Genomic DNA, 15,000 nt, shown 5'->3' with positions numbered 1-15,000 from the left:
CTTACCCTATTGATGAGCTCTCCCACCATGCCTGTCCAGGAACCATTTGGTTCAGGCGCTCCGTACAGACCGTCATCCACCAGCTTGATCCTGAAGGAGAACTTCAACATGTCTGACAGCTCTCTTAGCATGTCCACACAGAAGCCCTGGTACCGGTCGTTTCCCTGCAGCTCCTGGTAGTTGGACTTATGCATCACATACGGGTTCTCCTGCAATAGCAGGAAATCAAACGTAATTTACCCGAAACGTGTTGATTAAAAAATATATATATATCTCGTATATATACACTCGTTCATGTCTTTTGTTACTAGGACTGACTTGGTTGATAGCCACTTATTAAGGAAAACGTTTGATTGCTATGACTGTGAGATGTGGTTGTCTCACCTAGCAAAGCTCAGATGAATGCACTAACTGTAAGTCGTTCTGGAATAAGAGTGTCTGCTAAGTGACTAAAATGTAAATCTACATGTAATGTAGATTTTTGAAGCAAACGTCCTACCAACAGCTGCTGAATATCTCTTCATCATAATTCAAAGAAGGAACAGTGTCCTGAAGCATTCAGTAAGGGCTGAATCTTCACTTGGAATGCGTGCACATACCCTCATTTACATATATTGTAATTTCTCACATATAGGTCACTGGCAAAATGATTTGTCACTAAGCGGCAATAAGCGACCTATTAGACACGAATGACATTAACATCTACTTAGCATTTACTTGATCAGGTGTAAAGAAGTGATATTACAAGTTACAGTACAATAAAATGATTAGTGTACTCTTGACAGACTTTTTTTTGTTTTTGTTCTTGGTAAATTAAACTCCATCTTGCTTTAACCCAAAATGGCCAACAGAAAACCAACAGTTTCACATTCTACCAATGCAAATTTGCGAAACCACAATGTCTTTACCAATATGGTGGTGACGATGAGCGTCTTGTTAGCCAACGTCTCCGACATGTTGATGTCCAGAGACGTCGAGTTCATCGCCAACGTGTTGTTAGAGTACCAGATTCCGATCTATACACGCGGATGACGAAGAAAAAAAAAGGATTGGGAGAGGGGGACGAAGAGAAAAGAGATAGACAATAGGGGTCAACCCGTGATCAATGTCTATGCATTAGTCAATACGTATAGTGCATCTAACTCCAGTGCTTGTCAAATCAACTCATAAATACAGCCAGTCAACCCCGACCCCACCGTGACCCAGTCACATTTGAACCCATTACCCCTTGACCCCCTGACCTCTTTATGACCCCCATGGTGCTTCTCCAGGATCCTCAGGGTATAGTTTGTCCTCTGGCCTTTGCTGTTGAACTCCACCCTGCCAGTCAACCCATCATACTCCACCTGAGAGAGAGAGAGAAAGAGAGAGAAAGAGAGAGGGAGTGAGTGAGGGAGAGACACAGAGAGAGAGAGACAGAGAGGGAGTGAGGGAGAGAGAGAGAGGGGAAGCAAGAGAGTGAAAAACAAAATGTATTCTTTCAAGGAGCCAGAGAGAGAGAGAGTGGCAAATAGAGAGAAAAATAATGTTGGACAGAAAGAGAGGGGAGGGACAGAGAAACAGAGAGAAAGAGAGAGGGCGAGATTCAGCCCAGACAAACAGACCAGGCGATAGCTAGGCTTGGCGGCAGTATATTAGATGGCTGAAAGGGGCGAGAGAGACAGAGTGATGTATGGTTAAAACAAAAGGCAAGCAGAGAGACTGAGGGTGCAGCGTGGAGAGAGAGAGAATGAATTATACCCTGAAAGAGAGGTAGAACGAGAGATGCCCAAACGAGGAAAAACAGAGTGGGGGAAAGAGGGGGGAGAGGAACCACTGCCAAAGAGAGTGTACGAATGATGGAATGATGCACGGAGTGCGAGAAAACATTGTCTGAGACTGAAGAGAGATGAGTGGAGAAACAGATGGTGGAAGATAAGAAATGGCAGACTCCGATAGGAGGAGGAATGAAGGAGGAAGTGAGGATGGAGAGAAAATGTGCTGCCCAGCAGAGCACTACAATGAAGATAGGAAGAATACCATCAACACTAAAACATACAACAACCACAAAACAAGAGCAGTAGTATACGTGACAACATACGAATGCCCCAAAGGCGACAGGAAGGTTATAAGATCGTGCTTCAAGCACTAACGTTTTGCTAAGTGGAGCTGTGCTATTCACTAGTTAGCCTACTGGTAGAGTTAGGGTCAATTCCAAACCAACTCAGTCAATTGCTCAATAATTCAGGAGTCACTTCATGAATTTAAAAGTTATATAACTTTTATTTTATGAGCTGAAATGCTATTCATCCCGCAAATGTACTGATTTTATATGGATTTGCCCAGCAACCCTTGTTACTTCTGTAGTTCATGACCAAAGGTAGCCATGTTTTGACTAAGCATGGAATCTATTAGAACCGGACTGGTCTGTAATCAACAACATCACATTGTTGCCTTGGCAGGAGAACGAGTTGGCTACGGGGACAAATGCATAAATAGCTAGCCACTCGAGTTGGGACAATGTTCAGTAACAGGTGGATGTACCTGTTACAGTAACAAGTGGATGTACCATAGTATGTTGCATATTTCCACTAAGCACTGGACCTATTGGGACGATGCTACATTGTTGCCTGGGCAAGACAACAATGAGTTGGCTTATATGCAGGTGGCACAATTGGCTAGTTTGGACAACATGCAGTAAAGAGAAACCACACTGGTGAACGAAAGGTTTCTGTAGTCAACAAAACTTACAACAACATTACAATGGGATAGTTGGGACAGCATTGGGACAGTGTTGGCACAGCATCGGGACAGTATTGAGACAGCATCGGGACAGTATTGAGACAGCATCGGGACAGTATTGAGTAAAGAGAGAGCAGGTGTGGGTACCATGCGCAGGTAGTTCATCAGGCTGGTGCCGTGCTGCCAGATCTGAGGAGTGGTGCAGCTGAGTGGCTTCACTCCAATCTCCTGACTCCGGTTGAGCTCACGCACCGCCCCCACCACCACATGCACCGCATCAAACATGAGAGCCGACGACAGCTGTGGGAGAGCGAGAGTAAGAAAGACATAGGGACGGAGGGAGGGAGGGAGAGATGGAGAGAGGCACAATGGTAGAGAGAGAAAAAGAGAGAAAGATAAGGGAGGCAGGCATAAGGATAGAGAGAGAGATGGAGAAAGAAAGACAGAAACATTGAGATAGATGAGACATTTCTCAGTCAACAAGGTGGCACTGTGGTCTGTGCCAAAGCGATTCAATCAAACCTTAAAGGGAAACGTTGGGATTTTGGTAATGAGGCCCTTTATCTACTTCCCTAGAGCTCGACGAACTCGTGGACACCATTTGTATGTCTCTGTGTCCAGTATGAAGGCTTGTAGGGTGTGAACCAATGCTAGCTAGCGTTAGCGCAATGACTGGAAGCATGTTAATTAGCAATTGTGCTAGCGCTAGTTAGCAACTTCCGTCTGACGCTGGGGAAGAAGATAAAGGGCCTCAATGCCAAAATCCCGAACTAACCCTTGAACATTAATGACATCTGGTCAGGCATCAGTCAACCGGACAGAGTGTGAATCACACAGATTGTGAGTGACAGCATGGCAATCTGTGTACCTCGACTGTCAGTTTGATTGTGTCAAAAGGAATAGTGATAAAGTCTGTGTATGAGGCCGGTGGGAGGAGCTATAGGAGAACGGGCTCATTGTAATGGCTGGATTGGCATTAATGGAACGGAGTCAGACGTGGTTTCCATACGTTTGATACCGTTCCGTTTATCCCATTCCAGCCATTACCACCAGCCTCCTCTGCTGTGTATGACCTAGAAATGTACGAGTAAATGTGTGGCATTGCACGTACGAGTAAGTGTATGAGTGAGCATGTATGAGGGAATGTGAAATTGGATGTCATTATACTGTTATAGTATGAAATATATGATGCTAGAGCAGTATAAGTTAGTATCGAGAGTATACGGGTAGTACGAGAGTATACGGGTAGTACGAGAGTATACGGCTAGTAGTCAAAATATGTACGGGTAACACCTGGAGGGTAACTTAACAGTAGTGAGTACACAAGATAAATACTTGGCTGACATGATATGAGTAAGTTACTGTAGCAGTATATGAGTACGTTTCTGTAGCAGTATATGTGTCACCTGTACTTGTGCTTGTCTACACCCCCTCCATGTGTCGCTTATTATCCCCGGTGTAATTATCCCTGTGTTTCCTGTCTCCCTGTGCCAGTTCGTCTTGTTTGTCAAGTCAACCAGCATTTTTGTGTCTCAGCTCCTGCTTTTTCCCAGTCTCTCTTTTCTCGCCCTCGTGGTTTTGACCCTTGCTTGTCCTGACTCTGAGCCCTCCTGCCTGACTACTCTGCTTGCCCCTGACCTCGAGCCTGCCTATCATCTTGTACCGTTTGGACTCAGACCTGGTTACTGTATCCCTGCCTGTCCTGACCTCGAGCCTGCCTATCGCCTGGTACTGTTTGGACTCTGACCTGGTTTATGAACTCGCCTGTCCCCAACCTGCCTTTTGCCTACCCCTTTTGTTATAATAAATATCGGAGCTCAACCATCTGCCTCCTGTGTCTGCATTTGGGTCTCGCCTTGTGCCGTTATAATATGAGTAAGTTACTGTAGCAGTATATGAGTAAGTTACTGTAGCAGTATATGAGTGACAGTATAAGAGTAACAGTATGTGACAGTGTATGAGCAAAATGATTTGAGTAATAAGTATATGAGTATTAATAGGTAATCAGTATACAAATGACAGTCAGACTAATGAAAGAGAATATAACAGTGTTTGAAGAAGGTATGCATTACAGTGAATGTAAATATGGAGGGAGAGTATTACAGTAGAAAGTATACGAGTACAGTATACAGTGGGGCAAAAAAGTATTTAGTCAGCCACCAATTGTGCAAGTTCTCCCACTTAAAAAGATGAGAGAGGCCTGTAATTTTCATCATAGGTACACTTCAACTATGACAGACAAAATGAGGGAAAAAATCCAGAAAATCACATTGTAGGATTTTTTATGAATTTATTTGCAAATTATGGTGGAAAATAAGTATTTGGTCAATAACAAAAGTGTATCTCAATACTTTGTTATATACCCTTTGTTGGCAATGACAGAGGTCAAACATTTTCTGTAAGTCTTCACACACTGTTGCTGGTATTTTGGCCCATTCCTCCATGCAGATCTCCTCTAGAGCAGAGATGTTTTGGGGCTGTTGCTAGGCAACACGGACTTTCAACTGCCTCCAAAGACTTTCTATGGGGTTGAGATCTGGAGACTGGCTAGGCCACTCCAGGACCTTGAAATGCTTCTTACGAAGCCACTCCTTCGTTGCCCGAGCGGTGTGTTTGGGATCATTGTCATGCTGAAAGACCCAGCCACGTTTCATCTTCAATGCCCTTGCTGATGGAAGGTTTTCACTCAAAATCTCACGATACATGGCCCCATTCATTCTTTCCTTTACACGGATCAGTCATCCTGGTCCCTTTGCAAAAAAACAGCCCCAAAGCATGATGTTTCCACCCCCATGCTTCACAGTAGGTATGGTGTTCTTTGGATGCAACTCAGCATTCCTTGTCCTCCAAACTCGACGAGTTGAGTTTTTACCAAAAAGTTTTATTTTGGTTTCATCTGACCATATGACATTCTCCCAATCTTCTTCTGGATCATCCAAATGCTCTCTAGCAAACTTCAGCTGGGCCTGGACATGTACTGGCTTAAGCAGGGGGACACGTCTTGCACTGCAGGATTTGAGTCCCTGGCGGCGTAGTGTGTTACTGATGGTAGGCTTTGTTACTTTGGTCCCAGCTCTCTGCAGGTCATTCACTAGCTCCCCCCGTGTGGTTCTGGGATTTTTGCTCACCGTTCTTGTGATCATTTTGACCCCACGGGGTGAGATCTTGCGTGGAGCCCCAGATCGAGGGAGATTATCAGTGGTCTTGTATGTCTTCCATTTCCTAATAATTGCTCCCACAGTTGATTTCTTCAAACCAAGCTGCTTACCTATTGCAGATTCAGTCTTCCCAACCTGGTGCAGGTCTACAATTTAGTTTCTGGTGTCCTTTGACAGCTCTTTGGTCTTGGCCATAGTGGAGTTTGGAGTGTGACTGTTTGAGGTTGTGGACAGGTGTCTTTTATACTGATAACAAGTTCAAACAGGTGCCATTAATACAGGTAACGAGTGGAGGACAGAGGAGCCTCTTAAAGAAGAAGTTACAGGTCTGTGAGAACCAGAAATCTTGCTTGTTTGTAGGTGACCAAATACTTATTTTCCACCATAATTTGCAAATAAATTCATAAAAAATCCTACAATGTGATTTTCTGGATTTGTTTTTCTCATTTTGTCTGTCATAGTTGAAGTGTACCTATGATGAAAATTACAGGCCTCTCTCATCTTTTTAAGTGGGAGAACTTGCACAATTGGTGGCTGTCTAAATACTTTTTTGCCCCATTGTATGAGAAAGATTGAGAATGAGCAACAGTAACAGTGTATGAGTACAACCACATACAGGGTGTCCTGTTCTCACCGCTGGGCCGGGGTAGGGGCTGAGTTCACAGCCCTCCCTCCAGGACAGGTTGAGACTCCTGATGAACTCCAGGTAGAAGGGATGGCTGCTGTTGAACATGGAGAAACCCACGATGTTGGACTGGTCATCCACCACGTCGTCCAATCGCAGCAGGGGAAAGTCCTGATTGACATAAGAGAGAGGGAGGGGCTTGGGAGTGTACACTCTAGAGAGAACTAGCTAAACCACACAGGTGGATAACAGGTTTGTTTATATTTAATGTGATGTATATTATTTGATGTATATTATATGTATATATTATATTAAATGATTGTTCGACAGTGACGTATGAGATAACAGTGTGAAAATAGGGGTAGAATAGGGGTAAATATTTTAAATATTTTTAAATGCAGGTTTTGAAAAAGATCATTGCAGTTGGACAGCAGTGGTAACAGTGAACCACAGCATCTCACAATAGCAGAGTGATACTGTATACTGTAAGGCCACAGTGTATCAGTACGATATAGGACCGTGGTACAATACAGTGACAGAGGCAGGACAGGGAGCCAGCTCTAGACAGTAGAGTGGCGTGCCATTCAGCCACTGTATGAAAATGAAAGGGTGATGATTTAGAGATTTCTGGCTCCTCTCCAAAGTTTCGGGGAACTGCCGTTTTGCCCTTAGGGGTGTGAGGCGCACGCCCTTGTAAGTACCACGGTAAAAATGTCCTGCACTGTAGACGGGACGGGATATGATGTCGGAAATATTATTAGCTATGTAAGTCACCTCGCACAAGGGCATGCGCCGGGCAGGGAAATAATGATGACAAACTGCGCACTCCCATCATGCATTTCAGATGAGATCCACCGCGATAGCCATCCATAGGCCGGGCGGCCAGGGCACGAGCAGAAAGGGTAGTGGGTAGGGTACGGAGAGGGATGGGAGGAGAATTTTGATTGGTATGCTCTTACCATGGTGGTGAGGATGTACTTGTAAAATGCTGACGTCATCCCCAGCTCCGATGCCTGAGGGGTGGAAAAGGAGAGAGGGGGGCATTGGTTACAGTGCTGAACTGTACTGCATTGTGGGTGATGCAATAACTTGATCATATGGCATTCAGATAACAAGTTGGTTCACTTTATACACATCAGTCGGTGTATAACATGTACAACTGTGACCTCTCTGCTATTGAGACATAACGTTAAGCAAACAGCGCATATCTGCTATTTTGACGAGCATTTACATAGCTGACATAAAGACTACTTGTAGCATTTACATAGCTGACATAAAGACTACTTGTAGCATTTACATAGCTGACATGAAGACTACTTGTAGCATTTACATAGCTTACATGAAGACTACTTGTAGCATTTACATAGCTGACATAAAGACTACTTGTAGCATTTACATAGCTTACATGAAGACTACTTGTAGCATTTACATAGCTTACATGAAGACTACTTGTAGCATTTACATAGCTGACATGAAGACTACTTGTAGCATTTACATAGCTGACATGAAGACTACTTGTAGCATTTACATAGCTGACATGAAGACTACTTGTAGCATTTACATAGCTTACATGAAGACTACTTGTAGCATTTACATAGCTTACATGAAGACTACTTGTAGCATTTACATAGCTTACATGAAGACTACTTGTAGCATTTACATAGCTTACATGAAGACTACTTGTAGCATTTACATAGCTTACATGAAGACTACTTGTAGCATTTACATAGCTGACATGAAGACTACTTGTAGCATTTACATAGCTGACATGAAGACTACTTGTAGAATTTACATAGCTTACATAAAGACTACTTGTAGCATTTACATAGCTGACATGAAGACTACTTGTAGAATTGACATAGCTTACATAAAGACTACTTGTAGCATTTACATAGCTTACAGTAGTTGTGCCACTGGTAGTGCCACCAGTAGAATACAGAACAGAATATTACATCATTTAAAAGCATGCATACATAATGCGCCTTCTGGCTGCAATACAGCGTAGAATAAATGGTACTATGTGTTATACTGCAGAGAATGACGTTGAGCTGGGCAAGGCAAACCTACATAAAGATTTCATAGGACATTAATAATTCACGCAGATTCATAAGTAGATATTCATTATGTCTAAGTAACATCACAATTCCATTTATGGAATGTTTATGTACTGCTTACAAATGTGTTATATATGAGTTATACATGTGTTAAATATATACATGTGTTAAATATATATATATATATATATATGAGTTATACATGTGTTTTAAATATATATATATGAGTTATACATGTGTTTTATATACACTGCTCCAAAAAAATAAAGGGAACACTTAAAGAACACAATGTAACTCCAAGTCAATCACACTTCTGTGAAATCAAACTTAGGAAGCAACACTGAGTGACAATAAATTTCACATGCTGTTGTGCAAATTGAATAGACAACAGGTGGAAATTATAGGCAATTAGCAAGACACCCCCAATAAAGGAGTGGTTCTGCAGGTGGTGACCACAGACCACTTCTCAGTTCCTATGCTTCCTGGCTGATGTTTTGGTCACTTTTGAATGCTGGCGGTGCTTTCTAGTGGTAGCATGAGACGGAGTCTACAACCCACACAAGTGGCTCAGGTAGTGCAGCTCATCCAGGATGGCACATCAATGCGAGCTGTGGCAAGAAGGTTTGCTGTGTCTGTCAGCGTAGTGTCCAGAGCATGGAGGCGCTACCAGGAGACAGGCCAGTACATCAGGAGACGTGGAGGAGGCCGTAGGAGGGCAACAACCCAGCAGCAGGACCGCTACCTCCGCCTTTGTGCAAGGAGGAGCACTGCCAGAGCCCTGCAAAATTACCTCCAGCAGGCCACAAATGTGCATGTGTCTGCTCAAACGGTCAGAAACAGACCCCATGAGGGTGGTATGAGGGCCCGACGTCCACAGGTGGGGGTTGTGCTTACAGCCCAACACCGTGCAGGACGTTTGGCATTTGCCAGAGAACACCAAGATTGGCAAATTTGCCACTGGCGCCCTGTGCTCTTCACAGATGAAAGCAGGTTCGCACTGGGCACGTGCCAGTCAGACGTGACAGACGTGACAGTCTGGAGACGCCGTGGAGAACGTTCTGCTGCCTGCAACATCCTCCAGCATGACCGGTTTGGCGATGGGTCAGTCATGGTGTGGGGTGGCATTTCTTTGGGGGGGTCGCACAGCCCTCCATGTGCTCGCCAGAGGTAGCCTGACTGCCATTAGGTACCGAGATGAGATCCTCAGACCACTTGTGAGACCATATGCTGGTGCGGTTGGCCCTGGGTTCCTCCTAATGCAAGACAATGCTAGACCTCATGTGGCTGGAGTGTGTCAGCAGTTCCTGCAAGAGGAAGGCATTGATGCTATGGACTGGCCCGCCCGTTCCCCAGACCTGAATCCAATTGAGCACATCTGGGACATCATGTCTCGCTCCATCCACCAATGCCACGTTGCACCACAGACTGTCCAGGAGTTGGCAGATGCTTTAGTCCAGGTCTGGGATGAGATCCCTCAGGAGACCATCCGCCACCTCATCAGGAGCATGCCCAGGCGTTGTAGGGAGGTCATACAGGCACGTGGAGGCCACACACACTACTGAGCCTCATTTTGACTTGTTTTAAGGACATTACATCAAAGTTGGATCAGCCTGTAGTGTAGTTTTCCACTTTAATTTTGAGTGTGACTCCAAATCCAGACCTCCATGGGTTGATAAATATGATTTCCTTTGATCATTTTTGTGTGATTTTGTTGTCAGCACATTCAACTATGTAAAGAAAAAAGTATTTAATAAGAATATTTCATTCATTCAGATCTAGGATGTGTTATTTTAGTGTTCCACTTATTTTTTCGAGCAGTGTATATATGTGTATTATAAAGTTTTCGGCCCCCTTGAACTTTGCGACCTTTTGCCATATTTCAGGCTTCAAACATAAAGATATAAAACTGCATTTTGTGAAGAATCAACAACAAGTGGGACACAATCATGAAGTGGAACGACATTTATTGGATATTTCAAACTTTTTTAACAAATCAAAAACGGAAAAATTGGGCGTGCAAAATTATTCAGCCCCCTTAAGTTAATACTTTGTAGCGCCACCTTTTGCTGCGATTACAGCTGTAAGTCGCTTGGGGTATGTCTCTATCAGTTTTGCACATCGAGAGACCAAAATTTTTTCCCATTCCTCCTTGCAAAACAGCTCGAGCTCAGTGAGGTTGGATGGAGAGCATTTGTGAACAGCAGTTTTCAGTTCTTTCCACAGATTCTCGATTGGATTCAGGTCTGGACTTTGACTTGGCCATTCTAACACCTGGATATGTTTATTTTTGAACCATTCCATTGTAGATTTTGCTTTATGTTTTGGATCATTGTCTTGTTGGAAGACAAATCTCCGTCCCAGTCTCAGGTCTTTTGCAGACTCCATCAGGTTTTCTTCCAGAATAGTCCTGTATTTGGCTCCATCCATCTTCCCATCAATTTTAACCATCTTCCCTGTCCCTGCTAAATAAAAGCAGGCCCAAACCATGATGCTGCCACCACCATGTTTGACAGTGGGGATGGTGTGTTCAGGGTGATGGGCTGTGTTGCTTTTACGCCAAACATAACGTTTTGCATTGTTGCAAAAAAGTTCCATTTTGGTTTCATCTGACCAGAGCACCTTCTTCCACATGTTTGGTGTGTCTCCCAGGTGGCTTGTGGCAAACTTTAAATGACACTTTTTATGGATATCTTTAAGAAATGGCTTTCTTCTTGCCACTCTTCCATAAAGGCCAGATTTGTGCAATATACGACTGATTGTTGTCCTATGGACAGAGTCTCCCACCTCAGCTGTAAATCTCTGCAGTTCATCCAGAGTGATCATGGGCCTCTTGGCTGCATCTCTGATCAGTCTTCTCCTTGTATGAGCTGAAAGTTTAGAGGGACTGCCAGGTCTTGGTAGATTTGCAGTGGTCTGATACTCCTTCCATTTCAATATTATCGCTTGCACAGTGCTCCTTGGGATGTTTAAAGCTTGGGAAATCTTTTTGTATCCAAATCCGGCTTTAAACTTCTTCACAACAGTATCTCGGACCTGCCTGGTGTGTTCCTTGTTCTTCATGATGCTCTCTGCGCTTTTAACGGACCTCTGAGACTATCACAGTGCAGGTGCATTTATACGGAGACTTGATTACACACAGGTGGATTGTATTTATCATCATTAGTCATTTAGGTCAACATTGGATCATTCAGAGATCCTCACTGAACTTCTGGAGAGAGTTTGCTACACTGAAAGTAAAGGGGCTGAATAATTTTGCACGCCCAATTTTTCAGTTTTTGATTTGTTAAAAAAGTTTGAAATATCCAATAAATGTCGTTCCACTTCATGATTGTGTCCCACTTGTTGTTGATTCTTCACAAAAAAATACAGTTTTATATCTTTATGTTTGAAGCCTGAAATGTGGCAAAAGGTCGCAAAGTTCAAGGGGGCCGAATACTTTCGCAAGGCACTGTATATATATATATATATATATATATATATATATATATATATATATATATTTAAAACATGTATACTCATATATATATATATATATATATATATATATATATATATATATATATATATATATATAGAACATATGTATATATATATATATATGAGTTATACATGTGTTATGACTTCCTAGATTGAGGAAGCCTTCAAATAAAGTGTTTTTCTTTGAAGGACTTTAAACAATAATATATAATAATAATACATGCCATTTAGCATGCCTTTTATCCAAAGCAACTTAGTCACGCCTGCATACATTTTACATACGGGCAGCCCTGAGAATCAAACACACTATGCCTTGCTCTTACACCTGAGCTACAGATGACCACACTGTTGTCAGTTGTCTTTGTAACTGTAGCCCGGTGAATGTCCTGACCTTCTGGAGAATGAGGTAGGAGATGGAGGCATTGGCGTCGATAATGATAGTGGCCACTTTGTCGTCTCTGATCTCCTTCAGCAAGGGGGTGGGGTCCAGGCTTTCGTCCAGCATCCTGACGGACAACGTTTCCCGGGAGATCAGGAAGCGCCGCACCAGCTCCTCCAATCGCAGCAGACCTAAAGGGTGGAGGCGGGGGGGCATCAAAGTTAGAGACTGGGAATGTGTTGATGAACTGCAAATGTTGTGATACCTCAACCAAACATTTCAGAGAACTACAACACTGTGTTGTTGTTTCAAAACTAATTTTGATTACTGCTACCATTTTGATTACTGCTACCATTTTGATTACTGCAACCACTTTGATTACTGCTACCACTTTGATTACTGCTACCATTTTGATGACTTATATTTTGCTCTATTTCTCTGTCCCCCTCCCCCTTTATAATATACTGCGTAGTAACTCTAAAACTACTTTGGTAAATATACCATCATTTAACAGGTAATCAGATGGTAACTAAATGCCTAGAGGATGCTGGTAACGTTCACATTCTCTCTAAACCACTATGTTTAATCTGATATTTTGGTGAGGTGTGTAACAAAGGAGGGTTTTTCAATATTTTCAATTGTTTCACTTTTTTCTTAAAATGAATGACAAGTACACCTTTACTTCCTGCCTGTTTTTATAACATTCAGTGACCACTGAGTGAACGTATCCAGGACTAGTAAAATCACATGCATGACCTTGATAATTGAAACAATAAACTCTCCATAGGGTGGCTGTAATTTAACTGAGCCGTGAACAGGGAAACCAATACATCGGCAATGTAGCTGACTGTAAAAGCAATTTTAAACAGAAGAGAGAAGAAGAAAAATAGATATATATTTTGCGAGGGCACATTACACAGACCGCATACCAGTCCAACCAAGTGGAAAACAGTGGGATCGATAAAGAGGGAGGACGGCGCGGCCTGTAAAAAGATGCATTCGGTGCATGATCACACCTGACCTTGGCCCCAGACCTGAGCAGTCAAGTGGAGAGGCAGCTCATAAGTGGAAAGCATAATCCAATCTGGAGGGGAACTGGGATAATCCACAGCGTGGACCGGCCGGGCGGCTGCACTCTGTGTGCAGGGGGACCCTAGGATACAATCTGCTGCTCTGCTGAAGATTCAGGGGCATCGGCTGTACGTTGACAAGCCTAGAAGCGTCAAAACATATAAACAGTACATAAACCTCAACGGGTAGCTATGTACTGCTATAACATTCTTGGCTAAATGAAGGATTACGTGAGCAGACACCTTGAAGAAAACCCTGCACTCACGCTCAACCTTTGCGTAGATCAAACTATAACCGTGGAGAGTTTGTGTATGAAAATACGGAGGTAAAGGAAATACAGGAGGACATGAATACAGTCCAGCTCAACGCCCACGCTCTGCCTTGGCATAAATGAGACTGTACACTCTTCGAATAAAGAGTTCCAAAAGGGTTCTTTCGGCTGTTCCCATAGGATAACCCTTTTTGGTTCCAGGTAGAGCCTTTTTTGGTTCCAGGTAGAATCCTCTGTGGAAAGGGTTCTACTTGGAACCAAAAAGGGTTCTCCTATGGGGACAGCCGAAGAACCCTTTTAGGTTCTGGATAGCACCTTTTTTTCTAAGAGCGTACATAGGGAAGAATTGTAGTACAGAAATATACCTGTTGGGATGTATAGGAGCATGAATGTAGCATCAGACACCCTTAGGTGTACACTCACACTCTGCCTTGGCGCAGATGAGGCTGGCGGTGGGGTAGCTGAAGGAGCGGAGGATGGCCCCTATAGCCAGGCTCAGGTCCTCGTTGCTGGGGTAGAGGCTGACCGAGGCGAAGCGGAGGTATGGGAGTTTGGGCGTCTCCTCTGGGCCTATCTTCACATGAGGGATCTTGAGACAGCAGGCAACATAAGGCGTTATAAATGCTCTTTTAGGCATTATGAATTGGTCATGGGAAGTGTTCATCATTTTTTATGTGAGTGTGTTATAGAGGGTGGATTATTATGATGATGATGGGCCGGGTGGGATATTAAAGGCCCAGTACAGTCAAAATGATGTTTTCCCTGTGTTTTGTATCATTTTGTACACCAGCTGATGAAACTAACACCGTAAAAGTGTGAAAACATTTGATCGGTGTTATTTCCTGATAGTTCCTGATAGAGTTTCAAACCTCTGGCAATAACAGCTACTTTTCAGATTACATAACCCTTCCCCTCCCCATCCAAACGACTCTCAGACAGCCCTAGCAAAATTCTTGCTTGAGAAAATGTTTTTTGCTAAAAAAGCTATTTTTGGTTCTTTTGGACTATTTTAATGGAAAACTATTACAGTAAGGTAGATAATTGTTACCCCAAAATGATTTGATATTAAAATAAAAACAGCTACATTGAGCCTTGAAGCATTCAAGCTTTTACCCGGGACAGTATTATCATGCCCTGTCCATCATGTTTACATATTCAACCCAATTGAAGAGCAACAAAACAAAATGTGTTTTTATACTGGTTTATACTCCAAGGCAAACAGTTGAAGTTTTTCCACGTTTGCA

At 43.1% G+C, this 15,000-nt stretch overlaps 1 protein-coding gene across 1 annotated transcript in view; it reads right to left on the bottom strand.

Moving 5' to 3' along the window:
* The window catches only part of LOC139391674 (glutamate receptor ionotropic, kainate 5-like), a 76,383-nt gene that overhangs the window by 17,512 nt on the left and 43,871 nt on the right, over positions 1 to 15,000 (bottom strand). Inside the window, exons 5-12 of the mRNA XM_071139105.1 lie at positions 14,180 to 14,345; positions 12,427 to 12,605; positions 7,464 to 7,517; positions 6,514 to 6,675; positions 2,869 to 3,021; positions 1,242 to 1,346; positions 909 to 1,016; positions 6 to 209 (exon numbers count right to left, since the gene is read on the bottom strand). Of these exons, the coding sequence (XP_070995206.1) occupies positions 6 to 209; positions 909 to 1,016; positions 1,242 to 1,346; positions 2,869 to 3,021; positions 6,514 to 6,675; positions 7,464 to 7,517; positions 12,427 to 12,605; positions 14,180 to 14,345 (1,131 nt within the window). The remainder of the gene's footprint in view (positions 1 to 5; positions 210 to 908; positions 1,017 to 1,241; positions 1,347 to 2,868; positions 3,022 to 6,513; positions 6,676 to 7,463; positions 7,518 to 12,426; positions 12,606 to 14,179; positions 14,346 to 15,000) is intronic.

This window comes from Oncorhynchus clarkii, chromosome 32, assembly GCF_045791955.1.
Source record: "Oncorhynchus clarkii lewisi isolate Uvic-CL-2024 chromosome 32, UVic_Ocla_1.0, whole genome shotgun sequence".
NCBI lineage: Eukaryota > Metazoa > Chordata > Actinopteri > Salmoniformes > Salmonidae > Oncorhynchus > Oncorhynchus clarkii.
The sequence above is the reverse complement of the archived record's forward strand: the minus strand, read 5'-3'. Positions and strand labels throughout refer to the sequence as shown.